General features: G+C 42.6%; 1 protein-coding gene across 2 annotated transcripts in view; it reads left to right on the top strand.

Annotated features, from left to right (window-relative positions):
• Positions 1–4187, top strand: part of SLC2A13 (solute carrier family 2 member 13) — a 159638-nt gene extending 155451 nt beyond the window's left edge. For both annotated transcript variants that reach the window (XM_067316060.1, XM_067316056.1), the window contains exons 8-10: positions 2323–2444; positions 2554–2706; positions 3883–4187. In XM_067316060.1, the coding sequence (XP_067172161.1) occupies positions 2323–2444; positions 2554–2706; positions 3883–4109 (502 nt within the window). In that variant the 3' untranslated portion in view covers positions 4110–4187. The remainder of the gene's footprint in view (positions 1–2322; positions 2445–2553; positions 2707–3882) is intronic.
• The last annotated feature ends 12497 nt before the right edge of the window (positions 4188–16684 follow it).

Raw genomic sequence — 16684 nt, 5'->3', positions numbered from 1 at the left:
ACTGAGCAATCCTGTGATTTCACAGCAATGCAAATGCAAAACAAGTGGCTATGCAGAGGTGAATGGAAGATGGCTATGTGATCACCAGATGTTGAGAAATGAGTTTTTCAAGCACCATTTCCTTAACATGTGAGGAATTGTGAGTTTGAACAAAGAATAGTTCTCCTGTACGGTTCAGGCTGCCGTAAATATTGCACTTGTGGCAAAGCTCAAATCTGATTTAACCATATGCACTGAGGAGTATGTAAAGCACTGTGGAAGTCGGTCAGGGAGGACACTAATAAGGACTCATCCATGTCTAGCTGTCAAAGATGATGCTGAGCTAAGCGGCAAAAGAGCGAAGTGACATAAGAAGGAACCTAGGGTGATATTTAGAAGCAAGATGAAGAAATGGCAGGGATGGCAGTAGCCCTTTTGGCTGAGAGAAGGTGAAAAATCCTGATCAGAGTGGAGGCTTTTGGTGTCCTCAATTCCTGAGTCTCTGCATGGCCAGGTAGCAGCTGGAGCCAGAAGCCTGTTGCATCTGGGAGCGCAGGGACATTTCTTTTAGGTGAATGTTCAGCTGGCCTCTGTTTTCCATGTATTTTTCACTTCAGGACTGAAAGTGAATCCATATGCACTGAATGAGATAGGTTTTCTACCTGAGCAAGAAAAGGTGGGGCCCCAGCGGCATGGAAAGGTGCAAACTGGCGCTGACTGCTTTGTTGAGAGCCCGCAGAGAGCTCAGCTCTCCTCAGAGAGGAGCACTAGCTCCCATTGCTCTGACCCTGCCTCCTCCTCGGATGCAATGTGGAACTTAAAATCTTGTGGCTCCCTTCAATTAAGGCAGTGTAAGGGTTTGGCAGTTGTTTCAGATATGCATTTTCCCGGGATTCATTGGATTAACCTCTCTCTCTCTCTCTCTCTCTCTCTCTCTCTCTCTTCTAAGTGTATTTGAATTTTGGATATGCAGGTGTCCTGAGATTGGATTTGGGACTGTTTGAAACTTCATGGGGATATTCTGCTTTAAATGTTGTCTTGTTGATACATTCATGCCAACAAAAGGAAGACTTCAACCTTAGAACAGATGGTGGGTTGACCCCTGGTGCTTAATAGCATTCATTACCAGCCTGGGGTTGGCTGGTCATTCCCTAACAGAAAAGTCGGAGGAGAAAAGTTGTTTTGTTGGAATTTGCTTTTGAAAGTCAAGTTTTGTAGTGATGGTAGGTCTGTTGGTAGGTGTCTGCTGCTCTGCCATCTCACTATTTGTTGCCCAGCTATGATTTATCACCCATTTTAGGCCTTTTCGTTCTGTTTTTCCTACCGTGTGACATAAGAGAATCATATTCTTCACATAAGTGCTCAGCTAATCTGAAAATCGTAACACAGACAGATGTGCTTTCTTCTCTTCAAATAAATAACATTGCATATGAAAGGGCAGTGTCAACCTAAAACTGAAGTTTTTGGTATCTTCTCTCATGAAAGTACTCATATTAGCAGCTGAGGTTGTTGCAGCTGAAATGTTACTGTAGTTACAGTTATGATCTGTTGTCCCTTTACACAAATGCTAATTTTCAAAAATAAGATTTATTACAAAAATAAGTTGCCAGTATCCATTTAAAATACCACATAATGTTGGCAGTTAAATGAGAATATCTTGTTTTGAACCTATTATTCCTAGAAACATGTAATTTCTACATTGTCCTTGTAATAAAATCACTCTTTTGTTCAGTAGCTCAGACATGGTTTTGCTCTGGTCGTTGTCTTCTTTTTACTGTCTAGTTAGAAATGCTACCTTCTTCTAAGTTATTTGACTGTGAGGAAAAAATATACTCCTTCTTTCCCGATAACTTCACTTGACTTTGGCACACTCCATGCCCCAAGTCTGCTGCATGTAGTTCATCAGTGAATTAAGGACTAACTTCCATTTTACCTAAATGTTTCTTGCTTGCAGCATCTTTACCTTGAAGTCCTCCTGCTGCAGCTCTTATTCCACTGTGTAATATTCATCTGAATGGTCTCACTGGTTTTGGTAAGACTACTCATGTATAGTAAAGACTATTCATTTGAAGGAGGTCCATCGGTACAAGTCAAGTGTTTAAATTCAGGGATGTTTTTCTGGTTACTCTTCCTAAGGCCATGCAGTCAAACACAAAGTTATTTGTAAAGCACACTTCTGAATGTAGGACTCAGCTCAAATGGTCTTGATAAATTAACAGGGATGCATCTATTTCATCTTGATGTTACATTTGTCAGGTTTTGATAAGACATCAAGTACTATATTGATATATCACCCATTTTCCTGAAAATTCTTTAATATTAATTTTTATGGCTATTTTCCAGGTGTTCAAATGAAACTGTATTCAGAAAGGAAGATTTATTCTGGGCATACAATTTCTGCCCCACTCCATACTCTTGGACAGCACTTCTGGGCCTTATTTTATACTTGGTTTTCTTTGCACCTGGTAAGCAAATGTTTGTTTTCAAAGAGTAAGTTTAAAAAATTGTAAAGCTAAAATGTTGAGTGGTGAGGCTATGTGTTAAACTGAGATTGATCTTTTTTCTAATTCTTAGGGATGGGCCCTATGCCCTGGACCGTCAATTCTGAAATTTACCCACTTTGGGCAAGAAGTACTGGAAATGCATGTTCCTCCGGAGTCAACTGGATTTTCAATGTGCTCGTGTCACTGACGTTTCTGCATACGGCCGAGTATCTTACATACTATGGTAAGAAATAGTTTGTGACCATGTGTGCAGTGCTATCATTGGTGCATAGATTTTCTTTAGAATATGGGCCTCTTAATTGTTTTGCACTATGAAATTCCAACTGTAAATGCACAGATCTCAGACATAGTGTAGTAAGACTAGAGACTTGGTATGACCTGCCTGGATCATAGAGTTTGATCCTGTTTTCATAAGAAATATTTCTTTCTGTCCTTAGAAGAGAATCTAGACAGTTGATGAAAACATGGAAACTGAAAAAACCCTTTAACTCAGTGAAATATGCCAATTTCCACTTAAAAGAACAGCATCTGCAGTTTTCCATTTTGTAATGGCATCTGAGGCCGTTATCAGATGTTCTTTGCAGAAATAGCTGTGTACTTTGAGATGCTACTGCCCTGCTCCCAGCTGCTGATTAAGTCCTGTCTTCTGGAGCCTGTGGAGAGATTGTCAGATTACTGTTCAGCCACTCCAGCACAAGTCATGTAAATTACATTAAACTGATACTGAGTTGTTGTGACCTTCATATCAGTACTAGTACAGAGCCCTTGTGCCACTTTTCAGCCATGCCAGTCAATTCCTTTGAGTCATCAGTCTAGAAACTAATGGTAGGTAAATGTATGTTGGTCCTCTGGGACCTTCCCTGGGTCCACAGTTAAACTGGGTGATGGGGGGGAACAGGCTTAATCTCAGTGCTGATTCTGCTTGCAGAGGAATTTTACATAATAATTAGGTGTGGGAGTCACAAGCATTATTTTACTCCTGATTATTTCTTTTTGCCAAAGTTCTCATTTTGAGGGTTGCCTCAGCATGTCCTTTGCTGTTAAGATAAACGATGAAAGTTCTTGCTGTTCATACCTGTCTTTTTAGTGGGTATGCAATGATTTAATTGCTGTTTACTTTAACAGCAGAATGACTTGCCAAAAAAGGATCTGTATTATCTTCCGTGTTAAGTGAAATTGCTTTTGTTAGTTTGCTCTATTACCAAGTGCTGTAATAAAGCAGTCTTCCCCCTGCATCCATAGTCAAATTGTTCATTGTTTTGATGATACAGATGATACAAATTTTTACAGATATCAAAGGACTTTTGTAAAAGCAGCCTCCTGCTTTTGTCGTTCTTTTGTTCTGTAACAGAAGAAAGGATGGAAAGTTATGTAACCTGCCTATTGTTTTCTATTGCAGGAGCATTCTTCCTCTATGCAGGGTTTGCTGGCTTGGGACTTGTTTTCATCTATGGCTGCCTTCCTGAGACTAAAGGGAAAAAACTAGAGGAAATTGAATCTTTGTTTGAAAACAGGCTATGTACATGTGGTATGTCAGATTCTGATGAAGGGAGGTATATTGAGTATATTCGGGTGAAGGGAAGTAATTACCATCTCTCTGACAATGATGCTTCTGATGTGGAATAATTTTCAGCTGCTGATGTATTTAATCATTTAAAAGCCTTCTGGGGGAAGAGCAGCTCTTTGATGACCTCACTGCCCTGCTTCTGGTCTGGTTCTCCTTTCTACTGTCTAGTTAAAAATGCCTTCATATTCAAAAATGCTCCATTTGGGAGGCAATTCGATACTCTAGTGTTTTCTTGATAACTAAAAGCAATGGCTTCCAAAAAAGATCAAATTCCATGATTTTATGAATTAATCAAGCATATGCAATACTGCAGCATCCCAAGATATTCAGTATGGTGCGCTGTACCAATGAATATAGAAGGCTTTCCGAGATGGTTAGTGGTTATCTTTATCTTCAATACTGACAAAAGTTATACAATAACTAATCAGAGAGCAGTTGAGATCTGTCTGATGCCCATTCCATAGGAGCCTAGCATAAGGTTCTGCTATGTAGTACAAAAACTGATGAATGCATAAGCTGCTGTAAGGGTAATCATTTAAAAGGATTAACTGAACTTGAAAATACCAATATATGCTCTATCTATCAGAGGGAACATTTCCCTATTTCACCCTAATAGAATTTCACTTCTATTTATGTGTGATGATGAGTTAGAGAGCCATACTCACCTATGTGGTGTTTCACTAGGGTGGCGTAAGTGTGTGTTATACTAGGTTATCCAGCCACTGCTGCTCTTGAGTATATACTACAAGCAGTAGTTGGTATCTGTGAGATAAACTGCCAAAAATAACTTCCTGCTAGCGGTAAAACAAAACTAAGTATGTGAGCACATGTACAAATGAACTGGTATCTATCGCTAAGTACAAAACAGAGGCTTCAGTTAGTTGGAAATAAATCATTTTTCATGTCCTTTTTTGCATTTGAGCATTTGGGTGTGTGCCTAGTTTTGAACACAAAATATCATGAGCTAAAAGAAATAAAAGGAGCGGAAAGGTTTTGTGCTGCTAAGTACACACTGATCACCCCTCTTGTGCCCTTTGCTCACAAATAATCATATTGCCTTCGGTTTGTATGTGCAGAGTAAATGAATCCCAGCAAATTTTTCCTTCAGATGCCCTTAGTCAACCGGTGTCTTATTGGATCTAAACAAAAATATTAGCAATGGATAGAAGCCTACATCTCATATTAATTGCCTTATTGAAGCATTGCAAAATTGTCAAGAAAATGTCAGGCACAAAAATCAAGTTGGCTGCCTTTAGCATGGTAATGAAAATATTTATGGTATTTGTTCACCTGCCCTAATTACTTGCCTTGGCAAATTGAATTTTATGCAGCTACGTAAAAAATTATGGTTTTTTTTTCCTTACCCTGGCCTCACTGCTTTAATTCTTCAGAGGTATGAGTTTGAAAGCATCAGAAATTCAAACTCTTATCTTTGAAATATTTGCTTCATGAAAGAATGTGGAAAAACCCCTCTGCCTATGGTCTGTTCCCCATTTATGTGGTAAAAATACATTCATTTTCATTGTGTAAAGATGAAAGAAATTGTTGGGTTCGTTAGCTTTTGTGGATACGTTTGGTGGGCTTTTCTTGGGTTGAAAAATATTTTGAATGTAAGAGTACTATGAAAATGAGACTGGACGTTTGTTACTAAATTATTTTTGTTGGATAATGTATGGATTTTTTTGTTGTTGGAATGATGAAATCTGATGAAGTCTGACAGTATGCTATACAGGGGGTTTTCTTACTCCCTTTAATTATTGAACTTCAGTGATTGGGTGTATTTTGGGTCATTTTCTTTTTTTACTTGATTAATCAAAGAAATAATTTTAAAAAGAAACATTTTAAAACATCCCTCTGTAATTTGACTGGAAATAAAAGGGGAAAGCACAGAAGACAGAGGGAATTTTAAATGAATCATGGTGAACAGTGGACCTGGAGCATTTCCTGGCGCAGCGAGAGAGCTGGATTCTCAGGCCTTAGATCTTTCCTCTCCTTTAAGCGCACAATATTTTTATGCTTGTAAGCACCAGCTGTTGAAAATGTTCAGTCTCCAAAACCATATACAAATATGCCCACTGCAGAATATCTCCATTAGGCTGTCGCCTCTTTGAAGCCTTCACCGAAGGTGCAATACCTTAAATGAGAAAAAGGGATACTTGTCACAGACAAGAACAAGACAGTTTTAAGGATATGGAGGTTTCTTCTTGCAGCTGAAAAAATCTGTCTTTCAGGACCTTATTCAGAAGAGTTTCAGTATCCAGAACAGTGTAGGAATCGGTGTTTCACATCCAGCCGGTGCTTACCTGGTACCCGACCCAGGGACAGATTGAAGCAGGTATTTACTGGCTTTTCCGAACAGGGGCTGCGGCTCTGATCCCCCTCGGCAGCAGCCCCTGCTCGCCGTCACGCCTGCCAGCATCTCCCGTTGGCGTGTTCTTCCGGAGCCAGGCCTCCGCCGGCGCGAGTGTCCCTGCTCAGGTGGGCTGCCCTGCTTCACTAGCGCTGTGTTGCGCTTAGGTCCACGGTTAGAGGAAACTGTTGCTTTGATTTGGCATAACCACAGCAAAGGCATGATAAAGATCACTCTGTCAAGATCAGCGTCTTTTTGTCTTTTGCAGGCAGTGCTGGGGCTCTTTAACAACTGAAGACCGTCTTTCTTTGCCAGCATTGTTTTGCGGATGTCCTCAAAAGTGACATTCAGTTATGGTCAGCCCTAGGCTAGCCTTCTGACACAGCGGCTGGATCTTACTGAGGCGATTTGCTAAAGTTTTTCATCCCATGCCCTTTTTTTTAGGCAAGGTGATTATTCATGATTGCCACTGGTAACGAGGGTGCAAAATATATCGGCTTCTTTATTGTCACTCCCCCCTTCCCACCCCCAAAAGTTGGGCTTAAGTCTTCCTTTGAGGCTTGCTTTATACAAAGATAACATTCCATACCTTAGAAATATCAAACCTAGTACCAAGCATTATGTATAATAAAAATGAGATCAAATAAATACTTGAAATTAATCTTACGTAATTAGGGTTTTATTTTTAGAATCTGTGAACATTTATAATGTATGAAGAAAATTAAATAAATGTTTCTATTTTGCAACAGATTTTTTATATTTGTGCATATTTTAAGTTTTAAGAGATTTTGCTAAGGTAGACTTATTAACATTCCAGATCAAAGGATAAAAGTACAATGTAGCTGAATAATTTCTTATGACAGGGTTTTAATTTATAAAGTAGCATAAATAGTGTGTTTAAGCACAACATTGTTTTATTAAAAGCTTTCTGCAGAAGATGTGAAATAGTTTCTTCACAAGGCCTGCACACTTAATTCAGGTATTCTGTGCATCAGGAATGCTAATAGAACTGGTTGTATAGTTTTGCATGAATTGCATATTGATTATATACCACAATTTGATGTATTTTAATACATCTGATGCTTTAAGTATTTTGGTCTAAGAGCAAGTATAAAAGAAACAATTCCTGATGTATTTTTAATCTTTTTAATTTACTTCACTTATAGTAGTATGTTAACCATTTTGAAATTTTAAAGGGTTTTTTTTGAGGTAATTTGCAACTTGTTACTTCCCCTTGTCATTTGTTGATCAAAATCAGTTTTTAAAAACAGTAACAAACCTGTTTTGAAAATAAAAATTGAGTAAGCCCATAGGACTTGTTTTGAGAAACAAGGTTGTGCTGCTACATGTGGGTGTTAGGTCATTCTCCTAGACATTGCCACCCGGTGAGTTGCAGTGACAGCCACGTCAGAAATTTTGTAGCAAGAGAAAGGTATGTCGTGAGGAACGTTGTTCTAGTGCTGACTTCTTTGTGAATGAGCTGGAAAATGCAGCATTTCGCTTGCAAAGGTGTTTAGTGGTGGGAGGGTGGAAGAGCAAAGATGCCGCATCGCGAATCCCACCAAGTCGCGCGCTGGCTGGGGCAGCCGTCGGCAGAGGAGAGGCGCTGTCTCCTGCTTCTCCCGCCGTGCGGGCGCCCGGGGGTGGCAGCAGCGGCCTTGGGGCTGGGCCGGCCGCTGGACCCTGCCATGGGGCCGCGGCGCTGCCCAGTCCTGCTGCGGGGAGCAGGAGTGGGAAGAGACCAGCAGGGCTGTCGGGGACATGGCCACGCAGTGCGGCGGCCGCGGGGGGAACAAGCAGTAAGAAGAGTGAGACTGCGCCACTCCCACAACCGCACGGAGGTGAGAACATGGCAGCCAAGTTTGGAAAGCTAGTATGTTTTTTCTTCTGTGAAATCTCTTTTGCCCTTCTTAGTCCCTCGGGTTGATCGCTGGAGAGAAGTTTTGATTTTCAGGGGCTGCTACAAGACTCCTGGCACTGAGCGGGGGTCTCTCCTTTGGATATGAGGGTCTTGGATGCAGCCCCAAAGCCCACAAGGGGTAATTAAAGCTAGACCTTGTACTTCTCAGCTTTACACCTAACTTTCTACTTCTCGGCTTTAACACTCTTCTAACATGGTCTTCTTGAAATTTTACTTGTATGGGAGGCTTTGCTAGCCAAACGTTACTAAGCAAGAAAGAGGCAGAGCCTTCATAGTACAAAGAGATCTTAGAATAGAAATAAGAGAGAAGACAAAGTTCTGCTAAGCACTTTAAAGAGTAAGGTATTCGTGCACTTTTTCTGAGAGAGTCAGGCTAACCAAAACCCATTCCTCTGCATTGGGAAGAAAATAGAGCCTTGTGTACCAGGCCAGAAGCAGATAATCCCACAATATGTGCTTTATGGCAAAATGTGTTTTTATTGCGGGTAACATTTACAGCTTACATGTAGCTGCTGCCTATAAAGTGACTGAATTGTTCTCTGGGTTTTAAGAAGTCACATTTTTTGTGCAAAAATCTTAGTGGTTTTCTATCAATCTTCATCGCCTTGTGTACAGTACAGTTAAGCATAATCCACAAATTGGTCTAGGTTGTGGCAGTGTTAAAAATGTCAGCACAGTAAAATCTAGGTGAACATTGTTAAAGAAATATTGTTGTTTGTGCTACTGGGGGTAAAACTCCTTAAAGGCAACTATATATAGATTTTAAAAGTCTGAGAAAATGGCAGTTCTTATCTATTTTGTGTATGTTTTCATATAGAGGAGGAGTTTTTTATGTGCCAATAATCATTACTGTAGTGTTTTGTAAATGGGTGTTAATAGTGTTCCAGAGTTCTGTATATGAGAATATACTTTAGCCACAATGACCTGTTAGTGTGAGCCAACAGCATGTTTTTAATCTTACACCTTTTCTCAAAGGTGTTCACTTGTCAGCTTCAATAGAGCTCATTCACACCAGTGTAAGTTAGACCAGAATCAGGCCTCAAGAATCCAGAGTTCATCTAAATCCCCCCTTTTTTGCATTGCACTAAAAGAGTACATTACATTTGAATGATTTGGTGTATGTAATTATAAAGCTTAAACTATGGTTCGGTTACACCCCTCAGTTTCATCTGGATATAATTTTTCGAAATTTGGTTTGACATTTAATCATATTTATATAAATACTAAGGTGAGCACTGATTAGCGATAATTATTCATAACATGCATTTACTTGTAAATGAAACGTCAGTTTATGAAGTGTTAAAATAAAGGCAAATTTCTCTTGCTGCCTTAAACTTTCCACAAACTTTGGAGGGGACCGAATGTATAACCATCATTGTGACCTCTGCAGGAGAAGCTTAATTTTGTGGGACGGATCCTCAGCAGGTGCAAAATGACATGGCTCCATGGTACCGGGATGCCTGCTCTGACTTACACCGCAGGCTCTGCCTAGTGCATACCTGTCATCTGTTCAATTTTAAGCATTTGAATAGTCCCCATGAACTCAATAGGATTATTCATATGCTTGAAATTCTTCATGTGCTTGAGTGTCCTGCTGGTTCAGGGCATAGTTGGGAATTGGCACTAGTCATGCATCAACTTTTCGTCTGGAATCTCTCACCCCTGCAAAATCTCTAACTGGATCTGCCTGGAATAAATTCTATTTAGAATATTTGAAACATTATTGGAGACCAAATTTGTAGCAGTACTTTTGTTTTTGATCATAACATGCATATGAAGCCATCAGGCATACTCTAATCCCTGGATGCATGTTACATTATTTAGCACAAAGCAGGTTTTGGCAAAACCAATTGTCAAATTGTCTGTTCAAGTTATTTCTTTACAATGTCAAACATGTGCCATTTCCTTTTGCAGCCAATCAAGCCTAAAATGTATGAAGGTGTTGTACATTTTCTGAAACTTAAGTGATGTAAAATTATTTAATTAACTTCTGTTCTGATTGCTTTACTGAAGTTTGGTCTTTACATAAAAATATCTTCGAAGAATTGTCAGTGCCAGAAGTGTAAATGAACAAAATAAAAGGTGAGATAGTTAATTACAGAATCTTTCTCAGGCTTTTAATTTGTTCTAGTGTTCAGGTTGCCTTTTAGAGTTGGAAAATCTCATTGCCCAGCAAAATGAGCTAAAATAGGGCATGGGCATAAAATGGCGTTTCATGGGCATGAAATAAGTGAATGATAAGAAGAATGAAGAAACATCCACCTACTGCATGTGCAAGTATCAAAACATTGTGAGATCCAGAATCACCTCCGACAACTCCTTTTGGTCTGGGAGATGGAGAGGTCCCAGCCTACGGCTGTACAGCTGATGGGAGGGATGCTGGCACCGAGCAACTGGTCAGCAGACCTGCATCTGTGATGTGGCTTATCTCTGGGAGGGCATGGAGGAGGCAGTCAGTCTGCACTGACAGGTTATGCTTTTTAGCCTTCATGTTGATAGTGCTTATAAAGGTGATGAATGGCTGCTGTTTAGATTGCTTGTCACCAAAACCACACAACAGCCTTGTGGAGTAATGAAAGGCTGGTGACTCTACTGTCAAGCAGTCCATTTTTTTGCTTTCTCCCATTCCTCTCCGCTCCAACTGCTATCACAAAACAATTACTGATGGATATATCTATTGAATGGATTCTGACATCTGCAGAACCAAATTGCAGGCAGGAGTACTTGCTCCCAAATCATCTGTGAAAGATGTGTGAGCATTTTCAGGATAACACCCACAGGCATCAGTGCTGGGCGATGCTACATTTGAGCCGAAGGTGTCCACAGTGCTGTGTGGCCTTTACTCTGTGCATGACATGAGATGCTTTCTCTCTACAGTTTTCTTGTTTGTAGGAAGTAGCAGCAGAAGTTAAAAGTAACTGAAAAAAATACTTCTTTCTCTAATCGCAGTGGCCTCCTCCTGTGTCATGCTGAGGCATTTTAAGAGACTTGTCAGTAATTGCCCCCTGAAACACATCCCTCGCTGCCCTGCAGAGAGCTCTCCAGAAGAACCTGCTCCAGTTCTTCCCCTGCTGCAGTTGCACTTCCAGCATATTCACTTGAACCAAAATGAATGGCATCACAACCCCTATGCTAACAGATAAATTAACCTTTTCAACCCACCAAGCAACCATATGAAAGCCATGGGGAAACAGTCACGCACATTTTCCATAAGCAGTTCTCCCAGTCGCATTGTGGCTGTTTATTATCTGGTCTCCAGGGCAGGATTTCACTTGTATGGTTAACATACCTCATCTGTCTGGTAGACCAGTGCATGCATGTAATTAATAGAGAAACTCTGCACTGAGCTGACATTTGAAAAGCTTTTGCCTTTTTGAGAGTTAACTGCAGTACTACCGGATATATTTTCTGCATCTTGATCTTGACAGAAGAAGGCAACAAATCTCCTTTGAAAACTAAGGAGGAAGGGGTTTTGTTCAGCTGAAGTATCTTCTAGATCTTCAGGTCTGGGTTTCAGGAGGGTGTAAATATCCATCTGGTTTTTGCACGAGTCAGACCTTTGTCTTAGCTAGCACATTCTGATTTTTTGGTACTTTCATATCTCATGAGAGTGCTAAGAGAATTCATAATGCTGGAAGAAAAGCAGGGTGTCTTTTATGGATCAGTAAAACGTATATTGTATGAGTCTGCAAAGAGTAACATACATTCAAAACAATCTGTACACCGTCCTAAAATGAGTTAGTTAAGAACATTACCACACAGGGATGGGCTTAGGTCTATTTTATCGCAACATAAAAAAGGGCCATGGAGATGAAAAACTTCTAAACAAGCCCTACTCTGTGGATTATTCTTTAGAAAAGGATCATGCTGAATAAATAGATCCATACAAGTATGCAGGAGTTGCACATGGTCTAAAGAAATTACAGTGTACAGCACAGTTCCTGCTCTCCCTGCAGAGGTTTCGGTAATGCCAGAGTGCAGGCTCTGCTTGGGAGCATATCTGCAAGTGAAACAGGAGAGTGTGTTGGCTGTGTGTTTGTGTGCGTGTTATTCACGCAGAAGAAAGAGGCTGTTCCTGAGATACAAGAAGGAAAAATTAAGGCCCCATTTCAACAAAGCAGTGAACCACATGGCTGTTACTGTTGAAGAAGGAGGTTATGCATTGCTTAAATTTCATCAAAGATGGTGAAAGGGGGATGGAGCAGATGGGGGAAGGTCCATGTCTGAAGGAACAATGAGGATTTCAAGACACATCAGTGAGATGGTTAGAGATGCACAAGCAGATTGAGTGCAGGGAGGGCTGAATTAGCTAAACTTCATAATGAAGATGGTATGTGAAACTCTGAAATTGGATCAGGTTGCCAAGGAAACAAGAGCAAATCCCTAACAGTCTCCGAGGAAGGAAGCAGGATATAAAGTCTGAGGAGTGGTTAGCCAGGTAAGAGCGTGTTGAGCTCGGAAACGTGGCAGCTCTGGGAGATCCCTACCGTCCCAGGAGACAAGTCAAGCAGGCCCAGGCAGAGGGAGGCAGATGTGGGAGGCCAGGTGAGGTCCCAGGGCTGATGCAGCACCTCTGCTGGATCTGCAGCAGCCTCCGCACATGCTCAGTAACTCCCAGAGGCATTTCCCTTGTCGTTTCATGGGTGCCAGCCCTGCTACCCACAGGGAAGCTTTTCTTGCCACTAGGTAAATCCAGGAGTGCAGAAGGCCATGGCTATATGTACACATTTAATAAAAACTTACTTTTGTTGCTTTGACTTATTTTGGCTTATTTTACACTTTCATTGCATTTCCTCAAGGGCTGCAGTAGATTACAACCCCTGAGGAAGCCAGGTGGCAACATCACCTCCCGAAGGAAGTCCCGTAAGGTGAGCGCTGTTTAGGCATGAGGTGAGAGCAATGAAGCAATTTCTCACCATGCAAACGAGTGATGCTCGTTTGCCATCACCATCTTCCCCTCCAAGGGCAGGAGGATCTTATCAGTGTGTATAAGTATCTGAAGGGAGGGTGTCAAGAGGATGGGGCCAGACTCTGCTCAGTGGTGCCCAGCGACAGGAGGAGAGGCAACGGGCACAAACTGAAATACAGACAGTTTCGTCTGAACATGAGGAAAAGCTTCTTCACTGTGAGGGTGACTGAGCACTGGCACAGGTTGCCCAGAGAGGTTGTGGAGTCTTCTTCTCTGGAGATATTCAAAAGTTGTCTGAACACGGTCCTGTGCAACGTGCTCTAGGTGACCCTGCTTGAGCAGGGGGGTTGGACTAGATGATCTCCAGAGGTCCCTTCCAACCTCAACCATTCTGTGATTCTGTGATTCTGTGACAAGTATTGTGTACAGTAACCCGCTGGAAATGGATATAAATATTAGCAGTGAGCCACATGCTAGTCAAAGTGGCTAAACATGCATCGTCCTGCTGTATTTCCAGTGTTTCAAATCCCTAGGCAGGTTGATTGTAGCAGTTATTCTCTCATTTGTGTTACAGTCTCCATTTGTCAGGGGGTTCTGGTTGGCTTGAAGAGGATGGTAGACATTTCCATGGGCAGTGCAGTTCTGATCTAAAATGCCCAGATTAGCCTGCAGTCAGGTTACGACAGGAACAAGTTGCTGTTGTGGATTCTTACAGCAGCAGAGACCAGGAGGGGCTGTTAGATCAGCCAGATTAGAGCCCATTAGTGCCTCTATTTACTCCCTGTGGTGCCTCCTCTACACAGTAATCAAGCTTCCTTTCAATCTCCTTTTGATAAAACAGATTGAATGGTCTAAATCTCTCTCTATGAGGCTTTTTTTTTTTTCCTAGTCCTCAGGTATTTGTAGACTTGTTCTTTTTTTTTTTTTTTTGGACGATTCTTGGGTACCACGCTGCACTGCCCGCTGCTTGATCTTTTGGGGCCACTTACAGAGTGAGAACCACCCCCCTGATTCCCATGCCTGGTTGCCCATTCCCAGGCTGCGCTCGCCCCTTCGTGGGCAGTGGTGAGGCGCTTGTGCAGGGTGAGTCCTTGCTGCTGTTTTCCAGGGTGCTGCCCTGCTCTGCCAGCATGTCCAGCATTTCTCATTCCTAAATGTGCACCCCTTGCACCTGATGGCATTTTGATGCGTTTTGTTTCAATGGGCCCAAGCGATGAATATTTCCCTCTGCTTGTAGCCTTTCTCAGTATTGCCATTTACCACCGCCCTAATTTTGGGTTGGCAACTGTTGTCTAATACTACCCAGAACAAAGACAATCCATGATATAAAATAAATCTATTAAAATGTCCTCATCAGGACAGTGAGCTGGCTGAAATGGGGACCATTCCTATCAACTGCTGCTTCATGGTGGAGCAAAGGGAAAGTGAAGATCTAGATAGCTCCTCCAAAATGGGAGCAAAAAGCATGGAGCTGTTAGAGGCTCTAGTTAGCACTTCAGGGCTCACAGTGAGGACAAACAGCAGATGCCCAGAGGGCATCTCGACTGAGGGATGACTGCAGTTGAGGGAAGGCAAGATTCATCTCCCCTAACTGTAAATGTGGCCACTTGTGTCGCCTTGGTCAGTGGAAGGACACCGGCATCTCAGGGCTCATGAAGTCCCAGTTGATGGGCGCAGTAGAGCCCCTGCGGGAGCTGCATCCCAGGAGCACATGCTGAGCTGCTGGAGCACCCAGAGGAGCTGGCAGGACCCATGGCTGCCAGGATGTGGCTCCCCAGCATGTCCTGAAAACCAATTAAAGGCACTGACTGGACTCTCCTCAGGCTCCACCAGGCCAAGTGTGGAGGCCCAGTACTGTCAAAACCCATGGGCCCGTGGTGTCAAAATGGTGAACGGTGAACGGCAGTGCGGCTGCGCTGGCAATTGGTTTGTTCCTGGTTTCCCACATTGTATTAGGGTTTGCATCACCATGTTCAGGGTTGATTCCACCGACCTGACCTATCCAACCCTGGGCACGCTGGTCCCCCTTCAGTAGTGCTGTGGTGTTTACAGCCTTCCCAACTTTGTGGCTTTCCCTTGTTTTCAAAGTTGTTTCCAAAGCTAACATCAGCAAGACCCAACCTTCTCAGCCAGGTGTCTCCAAATGCTGGTTTCAGGTTGTCTGGAGCATCTGAAGCCCATACTTCATGTCATTAGCATCGCCACAAATCTAGTAAATGGGGAGGTTTTTCAAGAGTCATGTAATTTGTCATCTTGCAAATATGTGAGGCGACTTTTCCATCCCCAAAACAAACAGTCATGGCCTGCAGCAGGAAGCCAAGTCCCTGGTGGGAACTGGTTCTTTGGAATAATCCTTGCTGTTAAATAAGTTCTTGTTTTATCTTTTCATAGTGTGATGACACCAAACCCCATCTGACTGCTTCCAATAATCTTCATGTTGTCCAAGAGGCTTGATATGATAATGTGCCCTGTTATTTGACTGTCCCAAGATGTGATTGCAGTTGGAGCTGACCTCTAATGCTGGATGGCTTCTCTGACTCTCCCTGGGGTGCTCAGGGCTAGCAGCATCTCATGGGTGGGTTGAGGGCAAGGGGGAGGCTGATGGCACTATGCGGCATCAGAGCTAAGTGGAGCTGGTGTACCTGCTGCTCTCCTGTCATGGGCAGAGATTGCATCCTAAAAATGATGTAAAAATAGTTGTAGCAGAGCAAGCAATGTTTTTATAGGCTGGGTAGTGGATGACTTCAGCCCCTAGGCTGCTAACAGCTGAGACAGCTTTTAAATAAAGCATCTCTGTATGAGTGCTTTCATGATGGTGGGTAGGATTCATGGAGAAGTTGAGAGCATTGGGAACCCCCCAGGCCAGGGTATTCGGTCAGAAAGTGGTTCTGCACTGCAGGGCCTGCTGCGGCTGAGAGATGGTGTGGCTGCGGTGTTAGCAGACACACACGGCTGTTGGGGAGGGACGCTGGTGTCTCAGTGAAGTGCTGCTGCTGCTCATTACTGGCAGTGAAATGCAGCTCCACAGTGAGGAGATTTGCTCCGAGCAGGAGGGAGGAGAGCAGGGTGGCACCAACAGCTGCCCTGCTTCATTCATCACACTCCTGAGTCTCCTGTCCTTCCAGCCCATGTTATTCACAGAAAAGAGAGAAAATTGCTGCAGGCCACTGGCCATGAGAGGAGATGCAGACAGGGACTGCTTCTTTCTCCTCTGGATAGGTAGCAAAGAGGCTGTGAACGTGCCCAGATTTCCCTTGGGTTTACCTACATGGTATAATTTATTTCCCCTTATCCATAGCTTGGGTATTTGGTGACTGGATTTGTGTGCGGAGAAGCTGTAACGGGTCCAGTCAGAGCCTGCTGTTTCTCTGGGGAGGGAACTACCCCAAAACCTCTACTGCAGTGGACAAAGGTGTCCACATTTGCATGCTGCTCCATGGTCCCTGCTGGCGGA

Source organism: Apteryx mantelli, chromosome 1 (genome assembly GCF_036417845.1).
Source record: "Apteryx mantelli isolate bAptMan1 chromosome 1, bAptMan1.hap1, whole genome shotgun sequence".
Lineage (NCBI taxonomy): Eukaryota > Metazoa > Chordata > Aves > Apterygiformes > Apterygidae > Apteryx > Apteryx mantelli.
Note: the sequence above shows the minus strand (reverse complement) of the source record. Positions and strands in the feature narration are given on the sequence as shown.